Genomic DNA, 23316 nt, shown 5'->3' on the forward strand with positions numbered 1-23316 from the left:
AGGGGTATAAACCCGAGATCAAAATCCATATAATAGCAGTTGAAAAGTGGTGTAGCATGTAGTCAGTTAGGGTTCGTCTTTCACATAGAAAAAGGCTATCAAGAGCGACTTTCCATTGATCTATAATTAAGGAAGGAGCATGTCGTACTATGTGTACGATTGGCGAATGCAGCCACTTCTTTAATGTGATATCAATTTATCAACTTTAAGTAGCCATTGAGATATAGTGGGACATTTTGTGGTGCTCCATAGAGGCAGGATAAGGATTTTAGCCGCAGCTAACAATTAAAAGAGGAGCGGAACGCTTCAACACACCCCGTTGGCCCTAAGGCAGTGTTCATAGGGACAAATAGTCCTAGAGATCTCCAAAACAGAAGTCCAGTATGATACCAATTTAGGGCAGGACCACCAGGTGTGCAGAAACGTTCCCCTCCCTGAGCCAGACCTCCAACATGTATCCAGGACAGAGGGATACCATTTGTTGGTTTTAACCGGTCTAACGTACCATCTTGATAGTATTTAGTATGAATTTTCCTGGATTTGAATAGGATGGATGGCCCATAAGAACATTTATAAATGTAAGAAACTTCTGCAGGTGATAAGACAAGCCCTAGGTCTCTTTCCCATAGGGAGATATACGCCTGTTTTATTGCCACTGACTTAGTAAGTATAAGGTGATAGACAAGACTAGACAAAACCTTGGAGGGTGGCTAAGTGAGTGCTATTAGTGTCTCAAATTGTGTCAGATGTCGATCCAGCAGGCCCCCTGGAATATAAGAGCTGAAGGCTGCCTTAAGTTTATTGTATTGCAGGAAATTCAACTTTTATAGGCATAAAAGATCATTCAAACAAGATAGGGATTTAGGCTACTTTCACGCTAGCGTTCAAGTTTTCCGGTATTGAGTTCCGTCATAGGAGCTCAATACTGGAAAAAAACGCTTCAGTTTTGTCCTCATTCATTGTCAATGGGTACAAAACTTAACTGAACAGAACGGAATGTTCCAAAATGCATTCCGTTCCGTTTAGTTGCGATCCCAGACCGGAGAGCAAACCGCATGCTGCGGTTTGCTTTCCGTCCTGGGAAGCAGAGCAAGACGGATCCCCAATGCAAGTCAATGGGGACGGATCCGTTTTCTCGGTTACAATCTGACACTATTAACCGGATCCGTCCCCCATTGACTTTCAATGGAGTTAATGACGGATCCGTCTTGGCATTGTTAAAGATAATACAACCGGATCTGTTCACAATGAATGCAGATGGTTGTATTATCAATAACAGAAACGTTTTTGCTGAACCCTGCTGGGGTTTCACACTCGCATTTTGGGTCATGGATCTGCAAAAACGGATCCGTTACAATAATACAACCGCATGCAACCGTCATGAATGGATCCGTTTGTATTATCTGTAACATAGCCAAGACGGATCTGTGATGAACTCCATTGAAACTCAATGGGAGACGGATCAGTTTTCTATTTTGTCAGAGAAAACGGATCCTTCGCCATTGACTTACATTGTGTGCCAGGATGTTTGGTTCAGTTTCGTCAAGCGGACAGCAAAATGCGGCAGGCAGCATTTTGGTGTCCGCCTCCAGAGCGGAATGGAGACTGATCGCCGGCAAACTGATGCATTCTGAACGGATCCTTTTCCATTCAGAATGCATTAGGGCAAAACTGATCCGTTTTGGACCATTTGTGAGAACCCATGACGGATCTCACAAACGGAAAGCCAAAATACGAGTATAAAAGTAGCCTCAGGTGAATGGAGATGTTGTCTGTCAGCATACGGCCCAGGTAAGTCTTTCACCCTTGCCAGTGGTGAGGAGGTGGGGAGAAGATAAGATGCGTGTGATGTCCACATACTGTATGTACCGCAGTATTAGTGAGGTTGTTCCTGAATGTCAAAGTGTTCAAATAATGTTAAAAGAGTTGTCTGAAGAAGACATTTATTATAGCATACAGTATAAACATCATTGAATAACATTCAGTGGTCAAGGACCACTCTATCAGTTAGGGCAGAAGGCTCCCACTTTGGTGGACTCAGTCCAATCATGTAGTTCAAGTTCTCCAATACGTTTAAAAGGCCAGCATGTGATACTAACTTTCCCTGCAGAGGCAGTGTGGCAACTTGCCCTAAAATTATTAGTTGATCATCAGGTGTTTCAGCAGTTGGGCAATCAGCCAGGGGTGGACTGGGAACTTAAAGTGGCCCTGGACCAAAAAAAAACTAAAAGTGGCCCCATGTTGTAGGGGTGTCCTAAATAACATATGGCGGAGCAACACAAATAGGCAGGGCCGACAATACCATAGCGCAAAATCCTGTCCTAGCAGAACCATATACCACAGAGCAGCACAATATACAGTATTGCCCCAAAAGATGCCCTTCTGTTGTGGCCATCAGTAGATGCCCTTTTCTGTCCTCCTCCTCCAGTTGTCTCCTATTAAGATATGGATCAGGGGTCTTAGATTAAATGTGGTCCAGCAGCTGTTGAATTCAGAGGGCATGTGTGATTCTCACAGCGTCAATTACCGCTGAGAGCTCATTATGTACCTGACCAGTGGCAGAGAAGTGGGCTTGGGTGGCCCCATGGGCATCGGCTCACCGGGAAATTTCCCTTTAAGGTCTATGGCCAATCTGCCCCTGCAATCAGCTAATTGCTGTGGTGAATAAAAAAAAAAGATATTTGTTGAGCTGACAGTCACAGGAAGGACTGTGTGTGGTCCAACTTTCTTTGAAGTTAATGATCTGCAGAAACCTATTATGTAGTAAACACACCTAGATTATATACAGTACAGACCAAAGTTTGGACACACCTTCTCATTCAAAGAGTTTTCTTTATTTTCATGACTATGAAGGCATCAAAACTATGAATTAACACATGTGGAATTATATACATAACAAACAAGTGTGAAACAACTGAAAATGTCATATTCTAGGTTCTTCAAAGTAGCCACCTTTTGCTTTGATTACTGCTTTGCACACTCTTGGCATTCTCTTGATGAGCTTCAAGAGGTAGTCACCTGAAATGATCTTCCAACAGTCTTGAAGGAGTTCCCAGAGATGCTTAGCACTTGTTGGCCCTTTTGCCTTCACTCTGCGGTCCAGCTCACGCCAAACCATCTCGATTGGGTTCAGGTCCGGTGACTGTGGAGGCCAGGTCATCTGGCGCAGCACCCCATCACTCTACTTCATGGTCAAATAGCCCTTACTTTCAAAGTTTTCCCAATTTTTCGGCTGACTGACTGACCTTCATCTCTTAAAGTAATGATGGCCATTCATTTTCTTTACTTAGCTGATTTTTCTTGCCATAATACAAATTCTAACAGTCTATTCAGTAGGACTATCAGCTGTGTATCAACCTGACTTCTCCTCAACGCAACTGATGGTCCCAACCCCATTTATAAGGCAAGAAATCCCACTTATTAAACCTGACAGGGCACACCTGTGAAGTGAAAACCATTTCAGGTGACTACCTCTTGAAGCTCATCAAGAGAATGCCAAGAGTGTGCAAAGAAGCAATCAAAGCAAAAGGTGGCTACTTTGAAGAACCTAGAATATGACATTTTCAGTTGTTTCACACTTGTTTGTTATGTATATAATACCACATGTGTTAATTCATAGTTTTGATGCCTTCAGTGTGAATCTACAATTTTCATAGTCATGAAAATAAAGAAAACTCTTTGAATGAGAAGGTGTGTCCAAACTTTTGGTCTGTACTGTATATTATATATACACTGACCAAAAATATGAACGCAACACTTTCAATTTTGCTCCCATTTTGCATGAGCTGAACTCAAAGATCTGAAACATTTTCTACATACACAAAACACCCATTACTCAAATATTGTTCACAAATCTGTCTAAATCTGTGTTAGGCCTCATGCACACGACCGTAATTTTTTTGCGGTCCGCAAAACGGGGTTCCGTTTTTCCGTGATCCGTGACCGTTTTTTCGTCCGTGGGTCTTCCTTGATTTTTGGAGGATCCACGGACATGAAAAAAAAGTCGTTTTGGTGTCCGCCTGGCCGTGCGGAGCCAAACGGATCCGTCCTGAATTACAATGCAAGTCAATGGGGACGGATCCGTTTGACGTTGACACAATATGGTGCAATTTCAAAAGGATCCGTCCCCCATTGACTTTCAATGTAAAGTCAGGAGTTAATGAGTTTTCTCCAATCCGATGGTATATTATAACTTGAAGCGTCCCCATCACCATGGGAACGCCTCTATGTTAGAATATACCGTCGGATTTGAGTTACATTTTGAAACTCAAATCCGACAGTATATTCTAACACAGAGGCGTTCCCATGGTGATGGGGACGCTTCAGGTTAGAATATACTAAAAGAACTGTGTACATGACTGCCCCCTGCTGCCTGGTAGGTGCTTCCAGGCAGCAGGGGGCAGCCCCCCCCCTGTAGTTAACTCATTGGTGGCCAGTGCGGCCGCCCCCCCCCCTCCCCTGTAGTTAACTCATTGGTGGCCAGTGGGCCCCCCTCCCTCCCCTGTAGTTAACTCGTTGGTGGCCAGTGGGCCCCCCCTCCCTCCCCTGTAGTTAACTCGCCAGTGGGCCCTCTCCCTCCTAATTAAAATCTCCCCCCCTATCATTGGTGGCAGCGGAGAGTACCGATCGGAGTCCCAGTTTAATCGCTGGGGCTCCGATCGGTAACCATGGCAGCCAGGACGCTACTGCAGTCCCGGTTGCCATGGTTACTTAGCAATTTGTAGAACAATTATACTTACCTGCGAGCTGCGATGTCTGCGTCCGGCCGGGAGCTCCTCCTACTGGTAAGTGACATGACCTGTCACTTACCAGTAGGAGGAGCTCCCGGCCGGACGCAGACATCGCAGCTCGCAGGCAAGTATAATGGTTCTACAAATTGCTAAGTAACCATGGCAACCAGGACTGCAGTAGCGTCCTGGTTGCCATGGTTACCGATCGAAGCCCCAGCGATTAAACTGGGACTCCGATCGGTACTCTCCGCTGCCACCAATGATAGGGGGGAGATTTTAATTAGGAGGGGGAGGGAGGGGAGAAGGCCCACTGGCCACCATCGAGTTAACTACAGGGGAGGGAGGGGGGGCCCACTGGCCACCAACGAGTTAACTACAGGGGAGGGGGGGGCGGCCGCACTGGCCACCAATGAGTTAACTACAGGGGAGGGAGGGGGGGGCCGGCCACACTGGCCACCAATGTGTTAACTACAGGGGGGAAGGCTGCCCCCTGCTGCCTGGCAGCACCTGCCAGGCAGCAGTCATGTACACAGTTCTTTTAGTATATTCTAACCTGAAGCGTCCCCATCACCATGGGAACGCCTCTGTGTTAGAATATACTGTCGGTTCTGAGTTTTCACGAAGTGAAAACTCAGCTCTGAAAAAGCTTTTATGCAGACGGATCTTCGGATCCGTCTGTATAAAAGTAACCTACGGCCACGGATCACGGACGCCAATCTTGTGTGCATCCGTGTTCTTTCACGGACCCATTGACTTGAATGGGTCCGTGAACCGTTGTCCGTCAAAAAAATAGGACAGGTCATATTTTTTTGACGGACAGGATACACGGATCACTGTCTCGGCTGCAAAACGGTGCATTTTCCGATTTTTCCACGGACCCATTGAAAGTCAATGGGTCCGCGAAAAAAAACGGAAAACGGCACAACGGCCACGGATGCACACAACGGTCGTGTGCATGAGGCCTTAGTGAGCACTTCTCCTTTGCCAAGATAATCCATCCTACCTTACAGGTGTGGCATATCAAGGTGCTGATTAGACAGCATGAATATTGCACAGGTGTGTGTGTGTGGTGGGGGGTCAGAAAACCAGTCAGTATCTGGTGTGGCCACCATTTGCCTCACGCAGTGCCACACATCTCCATCGCATAGAGTTGATCAGGTTGTTGATTGTATCCTGTGGAATATTGATCCACTCTTCTTCAATGTGCGAAGTTGCAGAATATTGGCAGGAACTGGAACACGCTGACGTATACGCCGATCCAGAGCATCCCAAACATGTTCAATGGGTGAGTATGCTGGCCATGCAAGAACTGGGATGTTATCAGCCTCCAGGAATTGTGTACAGATCCTTGCAACATTGGGCCGTGCATTATCATGCTGCAACATGAGGTGATGGTCGTGGATGAATGGCACAACAATGGGCCTCAGGATCTCGTCACGGTATCTCTGTGCATTCAAAATGCCATCATAATATGCACCTGTGTTCGTTGTCCATAACATACGCCTGCCCATACCATAACCCCACCGCCACCATGGGCCACTCGATCCACAACGTTGACGTCAGCAAACCGCTCACCCACACGACGCCACACACACTGTCTGCCATCTGCCCTGAACAGTGAAAACCGGGACTCATCCGTGAACAGAACGCCTCTCCAACGTGCCAGACACCATTGAATGTGAGCATTTGCCCACTCAAATCGGTTACGACGATGAACTGCAGTCAGGTCAAGACCCCAATGAGGACGACGAGCATGCAGATGTGCTTCCCTGAGACGGTTTCTGACAGTTTGTGCAGAAATTCTTTGGTTATGCAAACTGATTGTTACTACAGCTGTCCGGGTGGCTGGTCTCAGACGATCATGGAGGTGTACATGCTGGATGTGGAGGTCCTGGGCTGGTGTGGTTACACGTGGTCTGTGATTGTGAGGCCTGTTGGATGTACTGCCAAATTCTCTGAAACGCCTTTGGAGACAGCTTATGGTAGAGAAATGAACATTCATTGCACGGGCAGCAGCTCTGGTAGGCATTCCTGCAGTCAGCATGCCAATTGCACGCTCCCTCAAATGTTGCGACATCTCTGGCATTGTGCTGTGTGATCAAACTGCACATTTCAGAGTGGTCTTTTATTGTGGGTAGTCTAAGGCACACCTGTGCAATATTCATGCTGTCTAATCAGCACCTTGATATGCCACACCTGTGAGGTGGGATGGATTATCTTGGCATAGTAGAAGTGCTCACTAACACAGATTTAGACAGATTTGTGAACAATATTTGGGAGTAATGGGTCTTTTGTGTATGTAGAAAATGTTTCAGATCTTTGAGTTCAGCTCATGCAAAATGAGAGCAAAATCGAAAATGTTGCGTTTATATTTTTGGTCAGTGTATATATAATATATATAATCTAGGTGTGTTTACTACATAATAGGTTTCTGCAGATCATTAACTTCATGCAAAATGGGAGCAAAACCGAAAGTGTTGCGTTTATATTTTTGTTCAGTATATATACACACACACACACACACATGTGTGCTAATTTTTCCATACAATTTATAATTACCTTAGACGTCCCCTTTGCAGAGTAATACAGGCCAGAGCGGCGCAGGAAACAAAAGAAGCGCTTCCATACTTTTCGGCCGCTCTCCTTCATATGCAAATAGCCTTGGATCTCGGGCCAGCTGCCTGAGTTGAGGAAGTTCTGTCAGGGAGAAAAATCATCAGATTTCAGCCAGGTGATGTGTATAAAGGGCTCTTGGATACCTTTCCATAAGTAGTCCAGACTTGCATTAGTTGTCAAGTCTCTGTAATCCTAATCCTAAACTTGATGCTTGCTTCAACCGTCTCTAAACTGTCCACTCACTGTACATAATGTCCAGGACACTGTCACACTATCAGCTACAACTGAGAACCAAATTTTAAGCATCTTAGATGTCCTGGACATGGCAGGTCAGCTCTTTGTTGGTACTTCTCAGTTACCTACCTGTATAAGCTCTGAGTGAGACAGTCCTTTGTGAGATTCTACATTTCCAGCAATCATGTCCTCCGGGAATAAAGCATACTGTGAGAGAAAATACAGGACTACTTTTAGTCATAATTCAAGAATATGTTCTCCTTCTCCAGGCAAGAGGTGGGTTTGAGAACCCCTATCTTCCTAATACGAAGAGTTCCCTGATGTACCTACAGGTATTTAATATACATGTTTATTCTTTCTATACTTAGGTGTCCAGTGGGTGACTGGCATGCTCCCTAATAAAATGCGAATTCCAGCTCACCAGCAGCAGATATAGCTCTGTGTGCATGGACGGTGCAAGAAATGTCCAAAAAAAAAATCTTCCTTCATTCAGAACATGTTAAAATCAACCTCTTTCGTGTTTTAAATGGTTTATCATCTCAGGGACAGGACTCATCTCAGGTTAATTTGCATATGTATCAAATCGGTTTTTACACAATAACAGCACACAGAGCTATGGGGACTGGATATTGCGGATGTGCTAGAGGCCATCTAGCAACCCATGTCTTCAGCTCTATACACAAAATCCAGGTGACAGGTTCCCTTTAAGCATGTTTTAGTCATAGTAGTGTATTTATCGCAGTATTCTATAGTGGATTTTAACATGTTATTAATAAAAAGATTGGTTTTAACTACTTGACCTTTTTCAGACATTTCTGGCACCCTTCTTAGGGCTCGTTCACACGAACGTTTTTTGCGTTCCATATACGGTCCGTATACGGAACCATTCATTTCAATGGTTCTGAAAAAAAAAACTGAATGTACTCCGTATGCATTCCATTTCCGTATTTCCGTTCAAAGATAGAACATGTCCTATTATTGCCCGCGAATCACGTTCCGTGGCTCCATTCAAGTCAATGATTCTGCAAAAAAAAAAAACTGAACTCATACGGAATGTACTCCGTATGTCTTCCTATCCATTCCGTTTTTGCGGAACCATCTATTTAAAATTTTATGCCCAGCCCAACTTTTTCTATGTAATTACTGTATATTGTATATGCCATACGGAAAAACGGAACGGAACAAGAAACACTACTAAAACAAAAAACAGAAAAACTGATCCGTTAAAAACAGCCTGCAAAACACTGAAAAAGCCATACGGTCGTGTGAATGAGCCCTTAGTCTGAGTATCTAAATGGGGACGGTCGGCAATCACTGATAGAACCACCCACTGGACTCCTAAGCATAGAACAAAGACTTAAATTGGTGAAACACAAGCCCTAGTTCACACAAAACTATATGCCAATCTCCTCAACAACATGCTGCTGGTAGATGAGGCTTTACGTAAAACATGACAGGTTCCCTTTAAGGGCTTCCACAAACTATTCCTCTCCAACCATTCCCACACACTCCCAGGAGGAAGCCATGGGAGTTTGATAATGCTCCTGTAATATTTATCACTAGAGTTTGAAGCTCCATTCTCTCGTCCCTATGCTAACTACATTCTCAGCAGGAAGTGCCACCAAATATCTAATATACATGCCTTACTTAATCTACACAATATAAGATGATAATACTGGTGGGGAAACCTATTTTTTTTTTGTCCTTGAGCCTCCACCAATCTTTGGTTAGTCAATGATGACACTACACTTTAAGGGCTCCTTCACACGGCCGTATGAACGGATCCGCACCCGTTCCGCAATTTTGTGGAAGGTCTGCGGATCCATTCATTTCTATGAGCCCTCAAAAGATGCGGACAGCACACGGTACTACGGCAATCACGGACAAGAATAGGCATTTTCTATTATGGTTGTGGCCATGTGCGGTCCGCAAAATGGGGAACGCACATGGCCGGTATCCGACTTTTGCGGATACGGAAAGCACTACGGCCGTCTGAATGGGCCCTAACTCCAGTTGATGATTTCAGTACATGTATATCCCACAGAATGAATACTTGTGGGAAGTCCAGATGCATGGACACTAATTATATCACCTGCACAATACTAAGGAAATCCTGAAAACATGACCGGCAGGTGGGCCCTGAGGACTGACGTTAGGAACATTGCTTTAAAGAGATCTATAAAGGGTCATGTTAATAAGGTTATAAGAAGGAGCACTTGTAGTGCTTTAGGCCGCATGCACACGACCGTTGTTCTGGTCCACATCCGAGCCGCAGGTTTTGCAGCTCGGGTGCGGACCCATTCACTTCAATGGGGCCGCAAAAGATGCGGACAGCACTCCGTGTGCTGTCCACATCCGTTGCTCCGTTCCTTGGCCCTGCAAAAAAAATATAACATGTCCTATTCTTGTCCATTTTGCGGACAAGAATAGGCATTTCTACAATGGGCCGCCTGTTCCGTTCCACAAATTGCAAAAGGCACACGGGCGGCTTCTGCATTTTACGGATCCGCAATTTGCGGACCGCAAAAAACGGATCGGTCGTGTGCATAAGGCCTTAAAGGGAGCCTGTCACTTCACTTTCACCAATATAACACTGCCCCACAGAAGATTTCAAATGCATTCCAAACATACCTGTGTGTGCATTCTGTCTGTATTGGATGTCCAGGAAAACACTTTTAGGGCTCATGCACACAAACGTATTTCCTTTCCGTGTCTGTTACTTTTTTTTTTTGTGGACCGTATACGGAACCATTCATTTTAATGGGTCCACACAAAAAAAACTGAAGTTACTCTGTGTGCATTCTGTTTCCGTATGTACATGTCCTATTATTGTCCGCATTACGAACAAGCATAGTACGGTTCTATTAGGGGCCAGCTGTTCCGTTCTGTTCCACAAAGTACGGAATGCACACGGAAGTCATCCGTATTTTTTGTGGTTCCTTTTTTTGCAGACCGCAAAATACATATGGTCGTGTGCATGAGCGCTTACTCTGCTGAAAAACGGCTCCCAAGTGCCCAGCTTTAGTTATATTGGTGAAAGTGGTGTGACACACTCCCTTTAAAAGGGTTGTCTGGGTTCAGAGCTGAATCTGGACATTTCCCCTTTTTCACCCAGGCAGTCCCTTACTAGGCTACCTAATAAACCCTGCAGAGAATGCATCCTTAAAGAATAACTTTTGCACTGTAGCTGCCACCATGTCTTGGAGAATGGTTGGAGAATGTTTTGAATGGAAGAAACCCATGTGAACACACAGAGAACATACCACTACAGTGAATGATGATCATGCTACTATGTGTGGTGCTATATTTGCGTAAGTCAATGCAGTTAAGCTGAAATAAGTTAATAATGGTATTTTGCCACTAGGGTTATTTACGGAAGACTCAGCGTGTACTGTTCCCCCTCCTCGTGATCAGTGTTGCTTAAAACATTCAGCAATGTAGAGGAGTCTGACCAGGACTTATTTGAATGACAGGACAGAGAGGAACGTGTAATTATCTGAACAGGCCCTGCCACAACCATTAATCTGTTTTACTGTAGACATATGATCCTTTGTACTCACTGGAGATCCCCGAAACAATTCATACTTGGTAAAATTCTTGCGAAAAATGAACTTGCTGTCTCCTCCAGCAGGCCACATAGCCTGCACCTCCACCACAGACTCGTGATCTTCAAGGCACCTTTCTACAAACCAAGTGAGAACATTTTCATGTAGCCAACTCTGAGATACTTTTCTGTTTTACACAGCTAATAAATGATGGGTGTCAACCACTAATGGAAGCCATTGGTTTGGCCAAAGAGTCGATGGAGTGATTTTCATAGATCAAGAACGTATATATTTATATCATAAAGGCTCATGTCAACAGACAAGGAAAGGATCTGATCCTCTACTGTGGGATCAGGAAATACTTTCCTAAAGCAAGTAATATGCAAAGAGGTATTTCTCAATAAACAAAACCATCCACCAGCACCACCACCTATTGGAAGTGGTCCCCTATGAGTCAAGATCTGTCTTTCCAACTAGCCTTGGTATTTGACAAGGGAATATAACCACCCATCCATAGACAGCTGTTTCTGTCTTATGGGTAACTGGTTTGGTTATATTCCCTTGTCAATCCCAATACCTGAAAAGTCAGGTCTCGACTCGTAGGGAGCCACTTCCAAGAGGTGGCGCTGGCAAGATGGTTCTCTCTCTTGGGAGACAGCTCTTTGCACACTCATTTCCCATGGCGCACTGACAATAAGTCTCCATACCATGCAGTATTTCCATTAAAACTCCATACAGGACTGGTCTCTGGTATTCCCATCACAGACAATGGGAGCATATCGCTACCCACCTCTGGGACCCACACCTACAACGAGAACAGAGCGGGGAGAGCTGTGGCTGGAGGACCCCAGATTTCCCGGGGTCCATCCACCACCAAGCACTTCTCCCCACTGCTCCCATAGAAGTGAATGGGAGCGCCAGGCTATTTTTGGCAGCCCCATAGAAATAAATGGAGGGCGGCTGCGCATGCGCAGTGCGCCCTCCGATTATTTCCCTGCTCCGTTCTCATTGTCTCACCTCTAGGACCCGCACCTATCAGACAATGGGGGTATATCCTAGCGATATGCCCCCATTGTCTGTGATGGGAATACCCCTTTAAGGAGATTCAGCTCCCTGCCAAAAGCAAGCAAAATATATGGCTGCATGCACAGAGTCTTAGTTACTTCATGTAGCCTCTTTTTACTGTCTGCGATAGGCTCTAAATAGGCCTCCAATAGTCCCCATCTTCTGTTAGTTAGCCAGAAAGCTGTGAGGCTTCTGTTATCAATGGAAGCCATGACACAGATGGACATGCAGCCTAAAAGCCATTCTTCATTGTAGTTCTGACATTCTATTCATGAATCAGTTCTCATCTTCTTCTACTGAAGGGCTATTATTATATTGAAAATACTGAATAATACTCAGTATGCTGGTGCCTAGAGAAAGATTCTTCTCTGCATTGTCTTAGGTCTCATGCTCATGGCAAAGCCACAGGTACAAAGCCTGTGAGACGGTAGATAAAGTCCTATGTTTCCTTATTTCTAATCATTGGAGGTTATGTATTCCAATATATGCTGCTTCCATGGAGCACTTAATTCTCTTGTAAAATGAATGATTTTATGCGTGAATGCATCTGTAATACTACCTGCATTGGAATATACAGACTCTGTTCCCTCAGGGTTTCCAGATAAATGTGTGGTATGGCATGGGTGTGTGCATTTGCCCTTAAAGAAAACCTGTCAGGCGGTTTACACTGCCCTGAAAACAGCATAGGATAGAGAATAAAAATCAGAACTCTGTGGTATGTAGTTTTATAGAATTTGGAACAGGATTTTTAGGACAAAAGTAGAGTAAATCCTGACAGGACTCCTAGTACAGACAGTAAGAGTCCTGCTTACTCCACACATGCAGCGATTGACAATCTTCTGTGTACACGTACTGATACTTTAGCTGTCAATCATTCTAAGGGTCCATTCACACGTCCGTGTGTGTTTTGCGGATCCGCAAAACACAGACACCGGCAATGTGCGTTCTGCATTTTGCGGACCGCACATCGCCGGCACTTGATAGAAAATGGCTAATCTTGTCCGCAATTGCGGACAAGAATAGGACATGTTCTATTTTTTTGGGGAACGGAATTGCGTACCCGGAAGTGCGGATCCGCAGACCCAGATCCGGGCAGCACATCGTGCGGCCCCATAGAAATTAGTGGGTCCGCGATTCCGTTCCGCAAAATGCGGAATAGAATTGCGGATGTGTGAATGGACCCCAAGTGGGTGGGGTAATTGGGACTCTGTGTCTCTCCTAGGAGTCTGGTCAAGATTTACCTAGTGTTTTACTCATAAATCCTGCCCCAAATCATATAAGCCTATACATCAGAGTTCAGCTTCTTTCCCTCTATAATATCCTGCCCCCCAGATAGTGCAGCAGAAATCACCCGACAGGTCCGCTTTAATGGTTAACCTTATTTCTATAAGGAGCATATAACAACAATTACATGACAAGTATCGCTGAGAAGCCACGACCCTAGAAAAGACAATTTACTGTAACTCTGTGGGTTGACAGATCACTAAAGATTCTTATATATTATATCTGTTCCACTCACCAAGCCCCAGATGTGGGTGAAGCTCCACTAAGGACCAGCTCTCATCACTTAGGCAATGAGCCCTCTCTACCAGCATATCACACAGATGCCGTGCTGTGGCTCCCGCTGTCACCTCTAGTGATCGGCATGTGCCATCCTCACTGTATACTTTCACCATCTGCTCTTACAGAAAAAAAGAATAATCATTTGCAGTTAGTCCATGTAAAAACAAAGAGATGATAACAGTCAATAGCCATGTATAGACTGAACCAGTATGGTACTCACATGAGGACCCCCTTCCAGCGGAGAACTGCTGTTGGGTGTGGGGCTAAGGATTGGGGAAGAGTTGCAGAGTTCTGGGAATGGGTTTGGGATGTCAGGGAGTGATGATGATCGTGACTCCTCATCTCGTAATCTCCTACAATAAAGAGAATATTCAGAAAGAAGTTTTCTGGGTAGCATAGACTGCATGGCCTCCATGTGACATACATCCTGAAAACTTTCCTCTAGTATGATAATATAGGAATATGGTCGAAAACCATCAGACACCACTCCAACACCTTATAATAACCTACCCCCATCTTGCACTCTGTATTAACAGCGGCTGTGACCGTTTCACATCTAAAGACAGCAGGTCAGCTTTTTCTGGGAGCCCCTTGTGTGGTGTCAGGCCACGGCTTGTGCGTCCCTCCCTTTCATACAGGTTGTCTGGTGCCGGACTGTGACTGCTCTCCAAGGCCTCCAAGTCCATACTGCCCCCTAGAAGGAGAAAAAAAAGAGAGGTTTAATAATCTTCTAATGCCCAGTAGCACTAAACTATCTCAGTTTCTGGTTCTCGATAATTTGCTATGCCATTATTAAATCAATGGTGGTAAAATATATATTTTTTCCTCTGGGTCCGATGACGGTCCACCAAATATTCAGTGTTCTCATGCCCCCAAGTTCTACACAATATTTCATAAACCAATATATATTACCAAATTTGTAGCCGCTACAAGCTAATACTAGAGATATGTTTTGGAGTGGACCATATGGACAGGTAGCAGCTGGCAGAGCAGACCCATGGTCCTACCTGCACCTTTCACATTGGGACAGTTAACAGGGCTTAAATTGATATAGACCTTTAAGAGGAAACTGGATGCAGTGCTGAGTGGCGATGTGACAGACGGACAATTTCCATGTGGGCTGTGTCTTTAAGCCGTAAGGTTGCTGTTTGGCTTTTGTTGTTGGCATGGATTCTGCTTCTTCAGCCAATTTTCTTTCCCGCTCTGACCTGCACCCGACCTTATTTGCTCCTCCTTCTGGGTTTAAAATGTAACTCTGAGGGAGGCAGGCTTTTCTGATACCTGTATTATTAACACATTCAGCACAGCCATCAGCCTCTGCACATGGCATATCTCAGCTTAAGGTGTGGTAGGGAGTAACTGTATCATACTTCAGTACAACACGCAAAGGTGCTTACAATTATTAGGCCTGCAACATGTGTATTGCAAAGTGGGGGAGACTACAATCCCCATCATGTCCTGCTGGGACTTGTGTTTCCACAAGCAGTTAAAGGAAAACTCTTGAGTTCATCTGCAGCTGCTTATGGCACTATGAGCCACCCGTATGAATTACATGGGTGTCTATAGGATCTGTTGACAGTCGATTATCTGTGGTCACATAGGATTCTGATTGACCATAGAAAATAATGCAATTTGTTGAATTCAACCTTCATGGAAATTGAAGACAACCAAATTGATTTCTATCACAACAACAAAAAGAACACATTGGGGCATATTTACTAATAGTGTAAATGGTTAGACTTAGGCTGTTCCAACAAGTTTTGGTCTATGGCTAGGTATTTTTGTCTAACTCTTGGTTGGCATACTTTGAAACGGAATTTTATTGCAGAATTTTGGCATCATTTTAGTGCAAAACGGAGCAGATAATTTTTCTACAACAGTTTACACCAAAATCTAGGTGCCCTCACATTAGAAATGTTGGCCATTTTGGTCTCCCTCAGCAACACGACATGAATGTCTGCAAATAGTCTCTAACCTTACAGCAATGCTTTACTCGACAGTTTTTGTTAGACATTTTCTGACTGAAAATCCGTTCCATTAACTTGAATGAGGTGGGTTTGTACAAGCCCCATTTAGAGGAATGGGACGGATTTTCAGTAGCAGAAAATCCCTGTGACGGCACCCTTAAAGTGAAAGCTTTTACAGCAGTAATTGATATGTCAGGCAAACTGATGCTAATTGGTGCATTTTGCACAACCATACAGGATGCCATATTGTATTAGATTTACATACGGTTGTGAGCAGAAGAGCTTATGGAAATATTTGAGCAATGACTAATGCTTTTACTGACGTACAGGAGATACTAGATGCCAACTAATTTAAGGAATGAAGTCTGCACTCCCATTTAGCATGAGAGAGGGGCATACTGTTAGATTCAGTAACCATTAATAATGCCCTCAATCAGGGGCGGATTGGACATAGACCTTACAGGGAAATTTCCCAGGGGGCCGCCTGAGCCCTCCTCATGGCCAACAGGCGAAAGTTTTTGGGGATGTATTTTGTGCTGCTGGCGGCAGTATTTTGTGATGGACTGTGGTATTTGGCTCTTTGGGGGTGGTATAATGTGCCACAATATGGTGTTGCTGGCCTTGCCTTCCATCAATTTGGACCAGACTACAAAACGGGGCCACTTTTAGTATTTTTTCCAGGGCCACTTTAAGTTCCCAGTCCGCCCCTGCCCCCAATGAGAGACCTTGGGTGGACATCACACATCCGTCAACAAGCAGTCAGTCCCTCTTATGCAACAAGACTGTTTTGTGAGTGTACTGCAGCAATGAGTGGGAAGCAAAATGATATGACTGGCAATATACTGTAAGCCTAGTAAAAAACGTATTATGTGTGTGCAGCTTCACTTTAAGGAGTGGAACCTGGTTTGATTTGGAGAACTCCAGGACTGTCATCTAGAAATAATAGCTTTATTCACACATAAAAAGAACAGGTAGAACAGCCAGTACAAGTAATCCTCAAAACCTTAAGGCATGCTCCATCATTGTTATTATTCCCTTTTATTTAGATAGCACATAGAACAGGATGGATTCTTTCACATCACCGGACATAGCTATTTACCTCCAGCTAAAGCCAATTCCACCAGCCATGGGGTTAAGTATGAAGTTGAGGCTGCATGAGTCAGCTGGGAGGAGTGTGAGAAAGTTCTAACCCTCTTTCTAAATATTGAAGCCCACGATTAATGTAAAAATGAAAATCAGAGATTTTGTATGTGACAATTTCTTAATAACAAAGCTACAACCAACCCTGTACCTCAGATGGATCCAGAGAACTCTCAATTTATTGTTCCAATTGCTCTGCTAAATATGTTTTACAATTGGCTGCGTCTAACAGTGAGGTGGACAAAGAAATAAGGTAAAAAACAAACAGCAGGTGGCACTATACAGATAGATTTTATTAATTTAGTGGCTATATTACACTTTTAATTACATGCAATTAAAAAAGTATTGAGATTTAAGTGCTGCTTTCAAAAATGTAGTATATTTTTCATGGAACAACTTTAAAAGGGAGTCTGTCACCAGGAAATGCATTGTTACACCAGGCATAGTGCCTTGTAGGGCTAGATCAGCTGAAAGTCATGAAACCTTTCACTTAGCAATCTATTGTTTCAATTTGGAGAAAAAGTACTTTAAAGGGAACCTGTCACCGGGATTTTGTGTATAGAGCTGAGACCATGGGTTGCTAGATCGCCGCTACCCAGGGCCGGTGCAAGGATTTTTGCCGCCCTAGGCAAAGATCCATTTTGCCGCCCTCTCATGTCACTCACTGACAGACAGACACACATGCACTCACTGACAGACAGACACACATGCACTCACTGACAGACAGACACACATGCACTCACTGACAGACAGACACACATGCACTCACTGACAGACAGACACACATGCACTCACTGACAGACAGACACACATGCACTCACTGACAGACAGACACACATGCACTCACTGACAGACAGACACACATGCACTCACTGACAGACAGACACACATGCACTCACTGACAGACACACATGCACTCACTGACAGACAGACACGCACTCACTGACAGACAGACACGCACTCACTGACAGACACACATGCACTCACTGACAGACACACATGCACTCACTGACAGACACACATGCACTCACTGACAGACACACATGCACTCACTGACAGACACACACGCACTTACTGACAGACACACACGCACTCAGACACTCACTGAATGACGTACACAGAAACTCACTGACAGACACACATACACTCACTGACAGACATACACCTACCCACTGAAACACACACACACACGGAAACTCACTGACAGACAAACTTACACATACTCACTGACAGACACAGACACTCACTGACCGACAGACATCCACACTCACTGACATACACTCACTCACTGACATACACACACAGACACTCAATGACAGACACACATACATTTACTGACAGAAAGACAGACAGACATACATACACTCACTCACTCACTGACATAAATACACAGGCAGACACTCACTCAGTTAAACACTTAAACACTCACTTCCCTGGGGTCCAGTGTGGTGCAGCTCCTAAGTCCTCCAGCGCACCGTTTAGTATGCCAAGGCCGGAATGACGTCATATTCCGGCATCACAGGGGGCACACGAGGGAGGAGTGGGGAGCTGCTAGAACAGCCTCCCTTGCCGCCCGCCTCCTCTCCTCCGGTAATTTACTGGCAGACCAGGCACCTGCCATCAGGGTAAGCAGATGCCTGCTCTGCCATATTTAGGAAGGACCTCCACCTCCTGGCCCCCCTGTAACGGCGCTGGGGGCGGCTCAAGAGCCGCTCGCCCTGTCGCCCAGGGCTGCAGCCCCAGTCAGGGGGAGCCCACCAGGGCGCCCCCAGCAGGCCGGCGCCCTAGGCGAACGCCTAGTTCGCCTATATGGTTGCGCCGGCCCTGCCGCTAGCACATCCGCAATATCCAGTCCCCATAGCTCTGTGTGCTTTTATTGTGTAAAAAAAAACATATACAAATTAACCTGAGATGAGTTCTGTCCCTGGGATGAGTCCTGTATGTGAGATGAGTCAGGGACAGGACTCATCTCAGGTTAATTTGCATATGTATCAAATCGGTTTTTTTACACAATAAAAGCACACAGAGCTTTGGGGACTGGGTATTGCGGATTTGCTAGAGACCATCTAGTAACCCATGTCCTCAGCTCTATACACAAAATCTTGGTGACAGGTTCCCTTTAAATCCATATGCAAGGGAGCAGTTCAGTGCACCAAGGGATGGCCTGAGCTACTCTATACATCCTTCCTCTTCCTCTTCCAGCCCCTACCTCTCCTTCTTGATTGACAGGGCCAGACAAGATGACTGTGTAGGAACCTGACCCTGTCAGTGATCTCCAGTTGGTTTCTATCCATTTTACCCAAGGCTGCCATGCGAGTTGAAGGAGTCTTGAAATATCTATATCTATCTATCTATCCCCTGTATATACACTAGATATCCTGGCAGTAAAGGATCAGGAAACAGTAGTCCATATAATTGTTTCATTTTCGTATGATACTCTGACAGGGATGTTTTTTTTACCTATATTATCTGGGACACAGGTTGACAAGGTACAAAAAAAAGTCTGGTCTTAAGGAAATGTTGTTTAGTGTCACCAAGGATGTGTCTGGCGTTAAGAGGGTTGATAACTGGCAAAGGGCCACATGACAAAAGATCCAGGCCCCCCTAAGCCTAACAACATCATAGATCTTGGGTCTTATAATGACCCCTCTAACAATCTAGCCAAACATGGCCCATTTCATCTTGAACCTGTAATAATAGTTATGTTAAAAAAGGAGAGATATTATGCATGCAGCTGGAATGTCTTCTCCGACAATACAGAAAACTTTACTGTATGGAGATAACACTATGGCATTTTTTAAAAGTCAAGCTTTTAGAGCAAGTGAGGTTAATACAGGTATGTGACCCAAATGCTCCGATGGTTCCCACACAAAGGAAACGAGACAGTTTACATTTTTTTCTGTCTTGGTCCTCTTGCAGGAACTTTAAGTGTCTGCAGTTGTCAATCCTGTTTAACCTTATCCAAGCCAAACCTGAGAAAGAAGAAACCTCCAAGAAGTCTTTGCATGTCTGTACAATTTCTGGATAAGGATATAGATCTACATCTTTAAAGGAAATGAGTCATAAGAAAATGACCTATTGTTTAAAAAAAATATGTAACGTATTTTTAAAGAATTTTTGATGTTATTTTTAATTTTCCATGTCACTATCTATATTTAAACAAAAACCATAAAATCCTACAGTTTTCCCACTGGCCACTAAGCCTAATAATAGGTGCCACTGCTGCTTATCGATACACAGAGGTGATATCATTACAGGAATGAATAGAATGACAAATAAGACAGGATCCACCATTTATAACAGGCGATTGTCAAAGTTTATCTATTCTTCACTTGTCCAATCACCTCTGCACAGGAAACTTTCCTATTGAAGTCAAAGTGGTCTCCTCCAGACCATTGTGTCTATGGCCCATGTGGCTGTCGTAAAGCAATTGCTTTCTAAATGCTGTTAAGAACAGCTCAGGCAAGATGGCCGCCCCCATAATTATGTTCAGGAGATAGAATACAAAAATCTATAATCAGAAAAGAAAAACAAATTAGAAAAAAAAGGATATGTGTCACTGTCTGGTAACTAGCAGATAAAATGTTTGGTTACACATTTGTTTTTCCTAGTGTCCCCATTGCCGTAAGTTTGTGATAGTCCTCAAGGTAGGATTCTTTTTCACTCTGCCCATTGTGTTGTTTGTCTGGTTAATTAAACCTTGTGTGGTATTCTGGGCTAGGCATGCTCCTCGCTCTCAGTGGAGCAAAGCTTGCCATGCATAACTTCTGTTAAACATGACCTTTTATAAAAAGCTATTGAAATATTTTAAAGCAAATATTTAATTTACAACACGCAAGAATCTCATCTGCCGCTTTATTCCCTGCAAGCATCTGTGATATGTGGAGCAATTAAGAGTGTGTAACTTCCCGCTGAAAGGCTTATTAAACTTGCTAGCATCTCTGATTAAGACCTTTAATCGGATTGCATGGAAAATCATTTGACTGCCATCCCTCCATTTCCAGGGCTTGTTTTTCCTAATACCGTATTTGCATAGTGGCTCAAGTAATTGTATCATTTGCCTTAATGTGCAACTGAGCAGAGCACCATAGCAGTGCTGAATAATGCACTATAGATAGCAAGTGCTATTTGAGCCAGGGCAGTCAATTAAAGGGGTTGTCCGGGTTTAGAACTGAACCTGGACATATCCCCTTCGTCACCAAGGCAGCCCCTCTGAGATGAGCATTTGAGCATTTCATGCTCCGATGCTCTCCCTTGCCCTGCACGATATAGTGCAGGGCAAGTGCTTTTTTGTTAACAAATTTACACTCCTAGTCGGAGGCTTCCGTCTAGCAGTGTTCCCGGTACCGTCAGTAATGGGCGTGCTTTAGCCCTGCCCTAGTCATTTTACAGGGTAAGGCAGCGCTAAAATGCGCCCATTAGTGACGATGACGTCACTGGGAACACTGCTAGTTGGTAGCCTTTGCCTAGCAGAGACCCAGTATGTCACTGGATCTAATGAAAAAGCCCTTGCCCGGTGCGGTTCGACGCAGGGCAAGGGAGAGCATTGGAGCATGAAATGCTCCGATGCTCATCTCAGAGGGGCTGCCTGGGTGAAGAAGGCGATATATCCTGGTTCAGCTCTGAACCTGGACAACCCCTTTAATTAAGCATTTGCTTCATGAGTTTTCTGCCAAACATGTTAAAGGGGTGCCGGACATATGTAAAATATCTATTGAATATGTGATAAAAGTCTAATGTATGGCATAAATGTCAGGCTTGAGGGGGGGGGGGGGTGTGGCCTATGCTTTAGCCACAGCATGCATCAGCCGTTTGGCAGATTCTATGGAGCTTGTTGGAACTGGAACCTTGAACCAAATCAGAGTCCTCAGGAACCACTGTAGTGGCTTAGGGACGGAAGCTTGTTTTGGCACTGAATCAGGCATCTGTGTCTTGGCTAGCTCTGGTGAATTTTCCACTTCCAGGAGCTGTGCTGGAATACGTTCTACTAATCACAACTATAATCTGTTCCAGTGCACAACTTAAGTATCTCAGCCTTCCTGGGTGATCTCACAAACATCTGGATATGAGGCGGCAGTCACAAGATAGGGCTCTGTTTCCCACTGTCTAGCTTACTAGAAGGAAGGTTGTTTTTGAGCCAGATTCAATCTCCCACTTTCAGTGGCTCAACTCTAGCATTTTGGTCGTAGTCCAGTTTTCCTTTCTGATAGACTTTCTCCATTCTGGAATCAACAATTTCTCTTATGCCTTATTGACAATGATGTGTCTTGACCCACTTTATTTGAGGTAGTGGATTCACAGTGTATGGTATGGCTCCATCAAGGGCTACGTCGGCAGATAATGTTGCCTGACATCCAGACATGGAGCAATGAGTGGTGTTATTGTAGAGGTATACTGATTCTGGTAAAAGCATTGGCCAGTCACTTCTCTTTTGAGGTAGTATTGCTTTCAGCATGCTGATCAAGGTTTGGTTCATCTTCTTGCATAGGCCATTACCTTGAGGGTGATAGTCATTAGTCCTTAATTTTTGGCAGCTATACAAGGCACAAAGTTCCTGGAAAAATTGAGATTCAAATGTTGAACCTTGAGCTTTGAGAATCTTGTCTGGACAACTGTAGGCTAACAGGAAATATTCCCATAAGGCTGTGGTTTTGGCTATTAAGCCTGACAGGTACAGCAACCACAAATTTGGTATAGAGGTCAATGATGGTCATTGCATGAATGTACATGGACTGACTTGATTCAAGTTTGACGTGATCTGTAGAAAAGATGTATGATGGCAGCTTCAGTTTTCTGAGTGCCAAAATGTCATAATCTCTTGTGATATATTTCTAGGACCATTTTTGCATCTCTGCAGGGTAACATGACTTAATTTAAATGCTCATTAGTGATAGCATCAAGGGTTCTTCTAAGCAGTAGGCCTTTCTGGATGAAAAGTTTACCACCATAGGAGAATCAGTTCTGGGTCAGCTCTTCCTCTGGCATTCTTCCTCTTGTGAAGTAATCTTGCAATGGCTCTCAGTCTGGAGTTGGATCCAAAGTCCTTTTTCCAAAGACTGTTCAGGATTGAACTGTGGCTGGTAGTTGTCGCTTTTGGAGTTTTGCTTTTGGATTGATTGGTATTTTGCTGGGAGAATCTGGAGTAGAAAGGTGGCATTTATTCTTCTTCTCAGTTGTCATCTGATGGAATAGAGTATTCTTTTATAGGCAATCTGGACAAGGTATAGGTGTTCTCATTGGATTTGCCGTGTGGTACATGATCATGAAGTCAAAGTACATGATCTTGAAGCTTTGCTCTAAGGCTCCTACTCACGCAGTATGGATTGTTGTCCGTGTAAACGGTGAAGGATGTGGAAGCTGGCAGTCCTTGAAATCTTCTGTTACAGCCCAGAATAAGGCAGGAAATTCTAACTTGAAAGAGCTGTAGTTTTTGTCATTCCTTTCTGCTTCTCTCAA

General features: G+C 44.3%; 1 protein-coding gene across 2 annotated transcripts in view; it reads right to left on the bottom strand.

The window, feature by feature from the left end:
• GRB7 (growth factor receptor bound protein 7) overlaps positions 1-23316 on the bottom strand; it is a 124859-nt gene that overhangs the window by 15681 nt on the left and 85862 nt on the right. For both annotated transcript variants that reach the window (XM_040435835.1, XM_040435836.1), the window contains 6 exons: positions 14264-14447; positions 13974-14106; positions 13710-13866; positions 11141-11262; positions 7710-7787; positions 7290-7427 (listed from right to left, as the gene is read on the bottom strand). In XM_040435835.1, the coding sequence (XP_040291769.1) occupies positions 7290-7427; positions 7710-7787; positions 11141-11262; positions 13710-13866; positions 13974-14106; positions 14264-14447 (812 nt within the window). The remainder of the gene's footprint in view (positions 1-7289; positions 7428-7709; positions 7788-11140; positions 11263-13709; positions 13867-13973; positions 14107-14263; positions 14448-23316) is intronic.

Source organism: Bufo bufo, chromosome 6 (assembly GCF_905171765.1).
Source record: "Bufo bufo chromosome 6, aBufBuf1.1, whole genome shotgun sequence".
Lineage (NCBI taxonomy): Eukaryota > Metazoa > Chordata > Amphibia > Anura > Bufonidae > Bufo > Bufo bufo.